Source organism: Coffea arabica, chromosome 6e (assembly GCF_036785885.1).
Source record: "Coffea arabica cultivar ET-39 chromosome 6e, Coffea Arabica ET-39 HiFi, whole genome shotgun sequence".
Lineage (NCBI taxonomy): Eukaryota > Viridiplantae > Streptophyta > Magnoliopsida > Gentianales > Rubiaceae > Coffea > Coffea arabica.
In genome coordinates this window covers 49980905-49991592 of record NC_092321.1, presented here as the reverse complement: position 1 = coordinate 49991592, position 10688 = coordinate 49980905, and the positions used below count along the sequence as shown (strand labels likewise).

Here is a 10688-nt window from a genome sequence, read left to right as displayed (position 1 = left end):
AGTTACAATCATACAATGGAATGAGCAGTCCATGTTTGGCTCCCACAGCCCTGTTTTTATCCTTGAATATGTCTATTTCATTTGATGAGTGGATTTGCGACGTACGAGGAGAAAATTGGTAGTGAAGACATTATTACAAGAAATTAAGATGTTGATGCAGTTTTAAGCATGATTCATGTTTGTTATTTATTCTTGTTTTAGTTTTTTAGATGAACATGAGGGACAGTTAAGTAAACAATAAAGAGAGATTCTCGGTGTGTTTTTTAGCTCGTATTTGTTTTAATTCATCTATAATGTCAATGGTGGTTTTCTACTTGCATCACCAGATTAAAATTTAAAGGAATTTAACCATTAGTAGTGTGGAAGAACTTGCATCAATTATTTCATGAATTATGTTTTAGCCAACCATACTATTCAATCTCTCTATCTTTTTAAGTTCAAAAGTAAAGCTCATCCTTGGAAAGATTCTGCATTGGTTGAAGGCTGAGACTTGAGAGCGCCTTAATTGTAGGCTAATACTAACACTAGCTGATTTCATCCTGGTTTGTGGTGGGATTCAAGTTTTAGTTCTGATTCAGTTAAACATTTTTTAACTAGTCGATTCTTCTCTATGCAAACTTATGTTAAGATTTTCAACCATTGCTTTTTGTCATTTCAATATTTTCAATGCCCCCTTAGAAGCCCTACCTTTGCATGATTAACACTGTTGCTTGTATTTTTTTCGTTTTTAGTATTTCTTAAAAGGACAACTAACTGTAGCTCCAAAATGATTATGAAGATGCAAGAGTTTGAGAACCGCTTGAAAGATTTTCAACTAGAATAAGCATTATTAAACAGGCACTGGTCGAGTATAGCTTTCCTAGCTTGGGTTTCAGGGCTACATCTGCAACTTGTTTTTCATTGCCTGAGGCTTGTAAAAATTAGTCTTGAGTGTTTTTCTAGTTCTTATGTTGTTTCTGGAATGGATTAATGATATGAAATGCTTTAGGCCTTCCTTGACTGTCTTTATTGTTCGCTCAGAAATCAAAATAGAATTCTGATATCTCTAACAAGTCTCATAAGACAAAGGAAAGCTTTTTGAAGCTCAAATGTGTTTGTAAGTAAGATGAAATATTGTTCTTGCCCTCGAATAGAGTAGCCATTTTAAGAAGCTCAGCCTCTGCGAATGCACAAGAGTCACAACTTCTGGATTCAATTTATAAAGGTTGGAGTCTAGGGGTTAAAGTTCACATTTTCAATTTTTTTTATACCTTGTTCCTATGCACATTTTCATTTTATTTTTACCTTGCTCTTTTGCTTTTATCCTTTTCATATCAATATTATTTGGTATTCTATTAATTGGATTAGATTTTCTCCATAGGTAATTATTTAGCAGAGGTAAATTGCTCGTTTGTGTCACGTCACGTGTGCACTTAAAAATTCCCAAAATCCTCTGAAAACTTCTTTTATTTTGTGTCATTTTTAGAGTCTCTAAATTCTAGTTTCACTTTTGGGGTCATTGATTAAGTTTAGTCAACTAGGCAAAATTGCTATTTCACCCTCAAATTTGTTCTTTAGGTTTAAAGTCAAAAATACTTTTAAAGCACATTTAATACCACATTGGAATATCATTGGGAGATAACTTAGTGAAAATGTTCCTTTGGTGTTTCCAAACTAGTATGATAGCTTTATAAATTGCATAAATTCCTATTATTAAATTCTAAAACCTACCCAGAATTCTAACTCAACTTCAGAGGTATATTATTGGAATTCAAACAAAATTTGAATTAAGAACTGATTCAGGGAAAAAAACACTATGACTACTACTACAGCCCAATTCCAAAACTTGAACATAGAAATCAACCATGCTGGTCCAACCTAGCGTAGCCCAAAAGAACCTCCTTATAATACTATAATCAGAATGATCTAAATAACAAATGACCTTTTTCTATCTTACCTAGCATCAATTTTATACTGGTGAAAAGATGAATATTTGAAGTTAGATTGATAAACGCCAAATGATTTTGAATAAAAAAACAAAAGAGCCAAATACACTCCGTTATTTTGATCATGCAAGAAGGATCCTTAATAATTGTTGGATGCAATTGCAATGGAAAATTCATGGCTGGGATCTTCTTATTTAAAAATTTTGCAGTGCAAGTTAAAGTTGCAAACTTTAACAATTTGGCATATCCTGAAAGTATAATTAAAGCATACATATTCAGCTTATTATGTATAGGGTTGTACATGAATCGAGCTGCTTGTGACTCGATTCAAATTTGAGTTTGACCGAGTTTAAGGCTACTCAAGTCGATTATTGAGTGAAATTCGAGCATCTATCTGCTTTACTTGAAAGCCTGATGAGCTTTCCAAGCTTCAATTACCTGAAAAAGTAACATTTGTAGAACAAATTACATCTCATACTGCTCGAGCTTACGCAAGTTCAAGCTCAATCTTAATTTGCTTCTCAAGCAAACTCGAGTTCGATCTCAAGCACCTTAACTTTTACTGGAATCAAGCTCGAGCTTCAAAGTTGAATGCACGTTGACCTTTGAGCTTAGATAATGTCTTCAAGCTTGAGTTCAAATAAACTAGTATTCAAGTTCGATCCAACTCATTGCCATCCCTAATTACGTGAATGTCTATCATCACTACTTTACTTTATACAAATTTTATGTCAGCTTCTATGCTGTCTTGTGCAATCGATGCAATCAATACTTTGTTTTAGTTTCTACATATCTTGTCCTAATTGCGATAGTGTTTTGTGCCATTGGTGCGATAAATAGTGGTAATTGTGGAGACTCTTGATTTTCACTACAAGAAATTTGGCCTTTTGTGACAATAGAAAGTCATCACTAAAAATTAGAAAGTCGTCATTATATGAGTATAGTGACGACTTTTTCCATTGTCATATCGTTGTCACTAATTCTATGTCACAAATGGGTATGTGTGACAACCTCTACAAAGTCGTCACTAAATATTATTATTTAATGACGAAGACTAAGTCGTCACTAAAGAATAGTATTCTGTGACGAAGTTTCTTGTCGCTATTTCCAAATTTTTTTGTCATAAAAGATAGCAGAAGTCGTCACAAATTTGAACGCGCACAGTGACGACTTGAACTTGTCACTCTCACTCCTAGTATTCTATGACAAGAATAATCGTCACTTAGTGAACTTACAACTTTGTCTACAAGAGCTGCAATTCTATTGCATTTTCAACAACCATAGCAGAAAATTGTGGCTCGACTAATGCAAAAAACGATAGTAATTAATGTACAATGAACCCTCAAATATATATATATGGTTATAAACATCTCTAAATTCATCAGAACACACATTAACCAAAATGGGTTCCAAAGCCCACATTAGTTCAAGTACTAACAGCCATTATCCATCCAAACAATAGAGTACTAAATTCACATCAGTTCAACTAGTAACAGCCATTACGCATCCAAAAAAACAAAGTACTCTTTCCAAACAAAAACATAGACTAAAGCAGCAATTTGTGTCAAACTGAAGTCATCTTCATGAGCATATCCAAAAGCCAACCTTTTTCATCTCCTCAAGAGCATTTAATAGCATTGTACTGCATTGAAAGAAAAGTATCATATGCATTAGAATCGATTTCAGTCAAAAAATATGCCATTACAAGCATACACTATTAAATTTGAATGAATAGTCATACTGAACAAAAATCCAATTAAGTCAATATGATAAGCTCCCACCAACATCACGTACAATGTCACACCACAGGACCATACATCCGCAATCTAGAAAATAGACAGCAATTACAAAATGAATGAAGACCTTCTTGAGACAAAACTATTGAATGAGCAGAAAGTAGGCAGCAGTGCCTGCCTGTTAAGCAGGAAGAAATGAACTGAACAAGCATAACCACTAGCACAAAGTTTACAAGATACTTGAGACAAGAGCCATATTGCTGATTTAGAAGAAATAGTACTACTACTTTTGACTATGTTTGGATGCAAGTTAGGGATACTAGTCGATCTAGTAATACCATATCACAACAAAAGGGAGGAAATTCCATTATACTATCACAGTGAAGAGTTAACTAGAAGAGGAAACTAATGCTCAGAGGGAGAGAATCTCAGTAAATTCTTCAAGAATTTTGATGATACAGACCTTCCCATCATATTCCTTCCTTGACAGGACCTCAGGTGCAATATATGCTGGTGTTCCAACTGCTGATTTGGGTTGTGAGTGCAACAAACCGGACTGCAAGAAAATGCCAGAAACCAACAAAATTTCAAATTATCCACAGAAAAAAATATGAAGTCAATTGAATCACAATTTTTTTTAATTCCAAATGCAAAGATTTGTAACCTTAGAATAACCAAAATCACATATTTTAAGACGTGGTGTTGGACTCCCATCCAAAAGTGTGTTTTCCAGCTTCAAGTCCCTGTGACAGATTTCTTGCATTGAGAGAACAATGAGATAATAATAAGAGGACTCAAAAAGAATAAACAGTTCTAATATCTCACCATTGAATGACAGTAACTAACACCAGATATTAGCTGCTGGAAGAAAAAGCGTCCTATAAGTATCTCTCTATAAAATCAATGCCAAAAGAAAATGAGATCAAGGCAAACGAAATATATTTTGCATGTGTTTACACCTCATCTTCATTGAATCCACCAGCACTACAAATTTTTGCAAAGAGCTCTCCACCAGCAACATATTCCATCACAATAGCTAAATGTGTCGGAGTTAGCACGACCTGCAGACAAAAGTATGCTTCAAAACATGGCTCCATGATTTTTATCACAGACATCTCCCACTAAGGAAATTGAAAGTACAAACAATAGTTTCTCATCCTGATTCATAATCTAGTTTCATTTTCTATCTTATCAGCTCTCATCTATGACCTCGAAGACAACGCTCTTTTCTATTTAATTGAAGCCGAAAATAGGACCCATTCCATTCCCTCTAGAAAAAGTGTAATCTGAGTGCCAAAGTCTTGAACTACCGATTAGCAACCAACTTCGGCCGAATAAAAATGTCTTCCTGTACCACTTATATTAAGCATGAAAAAGCAGTACATGTCGCTACTTTAACATGCTTTACTCAGACCTTGAGGAATGGGACTACTTCTAGATAATAACACACAAATTTTCCCAGGTGTCCCCACCTCTAAAAATGCTGTTATTTCTTCCAAAATCTAACTCCAATTATTAGGACATTCGCTGCTTATATAATGGAAAATATATACTTTATAGGCGTTTATCAGTTTTATAGCTAGACTCTTCATCACTGGAGGCTCGATGCAAGATAAGGAAACTGGAATATGGATTCCTAGGGTCAGAAGGGCACAGAAACTAAGGTCTAGATAATAGGTTTTCTACAATTTGAAAAGCTCAACAGCCACAAAGTTCAAGGAACCAACCAGTTTCAAAAAGATAAATTTGACAAGGTGAATCCATTCATCAAGAAAACTCATGTGTGTGATAGTGTTCATCCTTGAACTCCACTTAATTTAATAGCTGATCTAATAAACGCCACTTAATTTAACAAATCAATAGCTGATCAAAATATGACCGTCAAACTATTAAATTTGACAACATCTTAGGCACACAAAAAGAAGTCCTAGAATTTTGTTACTTGTCAGGATCCTTGTTAATCATCACAACTTTGATTCTTCTCAATATAGCAGATTGATAAAACTTGATGAAGATTTTGACAGATCTGATATGACTAACGCAAGAATCAGGGGGAAACTGCAAAGCCTCGAACATGGTACTCTTTTATGCTACTACTGCCATTGTCAAACTAAAAAATGTTAGAAAATAGTAGACATCATTGCAAAGTAGAGAGTTTCTGCAACAAAATTAATCAAGTGCAAGAACATTCAACCATTGATTACTTAGACTATCTGAAAGAAAAAAAGAAAATACCCTTACAACCTCAAATGTTTGACAAATCCAGTTATTAATTTTTCACATCATTTGCTGCAATTAAAACTATGTACAATTAAAACTAGGCACTGCTTTAATAATATTATAACTATTTAGTGCCTCGAGTTAGTCTAAAAATGTCCAACATTATTTGGAAATGAACTTTGGCTGTAGACAAAATCTGACTCCTTTAGGCATTAAAGCAGTAGACAATAGTCTAGGCACTAAAGATGTTTACCAGTGCTATGTAAAGGTAAACAATATCATTTTAGTTGAATAAAGACTCCAAAACTAAAGAGGCTACATTTTCATGCAATAGTTGAGATGGATAACCAGCATGGATTGCCAAAAATGTTAAGAACCAAATGATACTTGAGTCTTCAATCATCCTCAGAAACACACATCACCAGGAAGGAGATGCAAAATATGTTACACCAGAATTTACCTTTTACCAGATTTGACAGACCATTTTCCTTCAAACTTCTTGAAATCACCATCAACCATGGATAACTGGAGTTCACGGTCATTTGCCTGAATAAATTTCATTTGCAAATAGTTAACTGAGATAAAGTTATCACATAAGAATGCCTAGTTACTGCTACCTACTCTATCAGAATGAAAATGCAGTTTAACATCTCACATTATATTACTTGCAATAACTGCTTTGTTGTCTTTGCCTTTTGTAATCTCACAAAGGTTTAACAAATCACGTATCACCATCACAAGAAATCTATTTTCCTGCCACAGTTGATGTAAAAAAATAAAAGTAAGAAAATGGTGAAAAAGAAAAAGAACCACAAAACTGAAAGTTATCCAAACACAAGGTCTCATTCTGAGTAGAAAGAAGCCAGAAATAGTCACTCAGCGAAGAAAGACTAAAAAACAGGAAAAATATACAGCATAAAGCAATACACTTGCTCCCCCATCATTGATCCTAATATAGATCCTATTGCCTAGCACAAGGTATTTAGGTTGTTCCACATCCAATCCTCACCATTCAGCTGTTTACTTAACTTTCTTAGCATCTGTTAACAAGATTCATCATACATGTCAACATTTTTTTAAAAAAAAATTTTACATGTCAACTCCTTGAACAAATATAGAAGAAAATCATAATAACTATAGCAGTTTCGACAAGGAAAGATTTGAGCCCCATCATTCATTTATAACCCAGGCCAACAAAATTGATGAGAACCATAAGCAGCCACCACAAATTACAAAAGAATGTTACACATAATGGATACGAGCTAACAGAATGCCATTTAGAAGCATAATTGGCAGCCAATTGTATCAGATTCAAAGTAATAAAACAGCTTAGGAGCATTGTTGCATATGGAAACTATCTTTTCTGCATAGAGTGGCCAACACGAGGATTTGCTATAGATATAACATAAGAATCTCTAGGTTGCCATAGACTTAACCACGTAACAACAACACAAGAAGAGTAAAACCAAACTATCTTAATAACAACGCAAGAAGAGTAAAACCAAACTATTTTAACAATCAAGGCATGGAAATTAAGATGCCAGAAGACTGCAAGCAATGAATACCGGCTTTTCAGTGTTGATGTATATATTCGCCCTTACCCTACTCATATCTTTATCAAAGTTCAATAGTTAAATGTTCTTCACTTGAAGAAAGTTTCTATGTAACAGATGCAAAAGAAATTTGCAGCTCAAATAGCAGCTTGACAAATATAGTTAATATATTAAGATTATAGAAATGCTTTAATATCTCAAGTTTACCAGATGACTGCTTTAATCCTCTATCAAATGACCTGTAAATCTCATCCAATTTCTCAAATGCTGATTTCGTCCAAACAATAAACCTCCTAACGTGATCTCCCGGGGCAAGTTTCAACAAATTCAAATGGTCCACGTGGGCCATATCGATTCCAGGAATGTTGCGAAAGGCCTTCACGAGCTTAGCCCCCTCAATACCATACGCAACCAGAGGACTTTCCTGCAGATGTAGTGGCTGTTACACATCTTACCCTTTCCTGGGCGGATACCCTGGCTGTCCTTAGCCTTCTCAGCATCAAGGTAAGCCCCAATTTTCTTGAGAAGACTGATAGCATTGGAGGTTTTCTCCATGGCCTCAGCAAAATCGGAGATCACACAGGGGATTTGCAGGACAGACTCGATCCGGTGGCTGCGGGCCATGACAAGGGAAGGCACTGCAGAGGCGGCGATGGCAGAAACCACGGCAAACCATTTCTTGTTAACTGGGACCTGCGGTGCCAACGGTGCCAAATCTTGGTCGGAGCAAACATGCGGCCGCTACAGCACATGTTGCCATAGGCACCCTAGCCGGCACGGTGAGTGCCACTGCCAGGAACACGAGAGATACGGGAAACAGCGAGACTAGTACCCCAAGACTCGGCGGAGGTCTGGTAGCCGGCGGACCTAGAGACAGCGTAGGGTTGGCGAGAGTTCTTGGAGATGTCGCGATGAATGTCTTGCTAAAATGATGTCCCAAGCACCCCAAGTGTTATGGGTGTTTTTGTTTAACTCTTGCTAAAATGACGTCGTTTCTGTGTCTTTTGTTTACCCATCTCTACTCGTTCAATTTTGTTCAATTTTTAGCTTCCCTTGTCGGTGCTCCAAATTTCAGCTTCCCTCGCCTCTACTCCAATTTTGAGCTTCCCACTTCCATTTTAGCTTCAGCCAAAAAATAACGCTTTCAAGTGACTTTTGTACTAACTATTTGGACCTTTCTTTACAAAAACAACACCTTTTCTAGTATATTAATTTGAGTAATTAAAGTTGTTTATTAAAGTTGTTTGTGTAATTAAAGTTGTTTATTAATTTGAGTTTTTAGCTCATAAGTTGTATTAAAACTTTATTTGTTGCATTAAAACTTTAGAATATGAAAATTTAGTGTTTTTTGATAATGTTGTTTACTAACACAGGTTTTTTTTATCTCTACAAAAAATTAATGTCCAAAAACTAAAAAGCTTATTAAAAATATGTTTATGATTCAAAAAAATCTTTTGATGTAAATATTTTTGGTATTAATTTAATAATTTTAGTAATTATGGACGAATTATGGTTTGACAAGTCCTAACAATACTGTTTAGTTGATTAAATAACCAAAATAGTTTGCTAATACATGCGTGACACACTAAATGTTTTTGGTACAAGTACCGATTCATAAACCATAAACAATGTGACTATTGTAATTAATAATAAACTTCAGTCATCCAATTGGTTTACTAGTTAATAATAAACTAGTTGATCAAATAACCAAAATGGTTTACTAATACATGCATGAAACACTAAATCTATTTGATACATGTACTGATTCATAAACCATAAACAATTTGATTATTGTAAATTGTAATACATAACAAATTCCAGTCATGGAATTGTCAAGATTTTTACTTAATTTCATATTAAATTTTATTATTCTCTTCCATTATTTTCAAACTATGTTAATCAGTAATTTCCCATATGTTGTCAAAAGAACTAAATAATGAATTCATGATATTTTTTTAACTTTATAATAAGGTATTAGCTATGTTTGGAATAATTAAAAAATAGGTAAATATTATTTTTTACAATACCTTCCTCATTTTGCTAATGATAAACACAACCTAAAGTGTAAAAACATAGGGTGCCATAATAGAATTAACAAAACCTTTCTTTATCACATACGAGGCTAAATTGCAAAAGATAAGGTATCATGGTAGAGTTAATGAGATTAGTTTACCAAATAAGGAGCTAAAATATAAAAGTTCGGGTGTCATAACATAATTAATTAATTTTACTTGCAGCATATAGGCCATATAGAAAAAATTAGGGTGGTATATGGGGTTAAAATGTAAAAGTTAGGGTGTCATAGTAGAATTAATAAAATTTATTTACAACACATGGGCTATATTGAAAAAATTAAGGTGGTATATGGGGTCAAAATGTAAAATTTAGGGTGTCATAGTAAAATTAATAAAATTTATTTACAGCACATGGGGCATATTAAAAATATTAAGGTGGTATATGGCATCAAAATGTAAAAGTTAGGGTGTCATAGTAGAATTAATAAAATTTATTTACAATATATGGGCCATATTGAAAAAATTAGGGTGACATAGTAGAATTAGTGAAAGTGAGATGGGAATAAATGCTTTGAACAGTGACGACTAGTTGTTGTCACTAATTTAGAACTGGCAACCATATTGTGACGATATTTCAAGTTGTCACTGTACGACTAGTTTCAATGACAACATGTTTTCCAGTCGTCACAATGGTGATCTCCCGCCACACTGGATAGTTGCGCGCCATCCATATTGTGACGACTTATTCCGTGTTGTCACTGTTGACAGATGAACCCACGATCAAGTATGACGACATTAAAGGTCATCACTAAAGTTTTCAATTGTGACAACTTTCTCTCTTGTCACAGAGAATGTTGTCACAAAAGGCCAAATTTCTTGTAGTGTTTTTTATACAAATTCAAAAAGTAGATTAGCACAAGTGGAAGAAGAAAGCATTAACATGTTACTATATCATTAGAATATATACATCTAGTGATGAAAAAAGATATTCTATAGTCCTTCTAGCTATGAAGCCAATTTTGATATATTTTGGTTGCGTTTCCATCCAAGATTCCATTGTCTTAACTTCCTCCACATTTTGTCCTTACCTAATTCCTGTTAAGTTTTTGGGATTTTTTTTATTGATTAATGTTTTCTTTTTATTTCCATCTCAGTTTTCTTGGTATTGCAAATGGTCTATATGAGTGCATGTGTGTCACTGCTTGTGTTGGAAAGGAGAGAAATGGAATATACACTTTC

The 10688-nt window shown here is 34.3% G+C and overlaps 2 protein-coding genes across 4 annotated transcripts; both read right to left on the bottom strand.

Moving 5' to 3' along the window:
- Positions 1-3249: 3249 nt before the first annotated feature.
- LOC113696816 (serine/threonine-protein kinase SAPK3-like) lies at positions 3250-8399 on the bottom strand. 3 transcript variants are annotated; one of them, XM_072055786.1, is made up of 8 exons: positions 7642-8399; positions 6537-6634; positions 6342-6427; positions 4621-4722; positions 4326-4404; positions 4125-4217; positions 3667-3751; positions 3250-3567 (listed from the first exon to the last, which is right to left on the bottom strand). In XM_072055786.1, exons 4-8 carry the CDS (start codon positions 4680-4682, stop codon positions 3554-3556), a joined length of 333 nt encoding a protein of 110 aa, XP_071911887.1. In that variant the 5' UTR covers positions 4683-4722; positions 6342-6427; positions 6537-6634; positions 7642-8399; the 3' UTR covers positions 3250-3553. The 3 variants fall into 3 exon arrangements, with proteins under 3 accessions (XP_071911887.1, XP_071911889.1, XP_071911888.1); XM_072055788.1 differs by having other exon boundaries at positions 3720-3751; positions 7642-8395; XM_072055787.1 differs by lacking the exon at positions 6537-6634.
- On the bottom strand, positions 5709-9470 carry LOC113696817 (large ribosomal subunit protein uL4y-like). Its single transcript, XM_072056246.1, has 5 exons — positions 9462-9470; positions 7837-8127; positions 6537-6634; positions 6349-6427; positions 5709-5771 (listed from the first exon to the last, which is right to left on the bottom strand). Exons 1-5 carry the CDS (start codon positions 9468-9470, stop codon positions 5709-5711), a joined length of 540 nt encoding a protein of 179 aa, XP_071912347.1.
- Positions 9471-10688: the final 1218 nt, after the last annotated feature.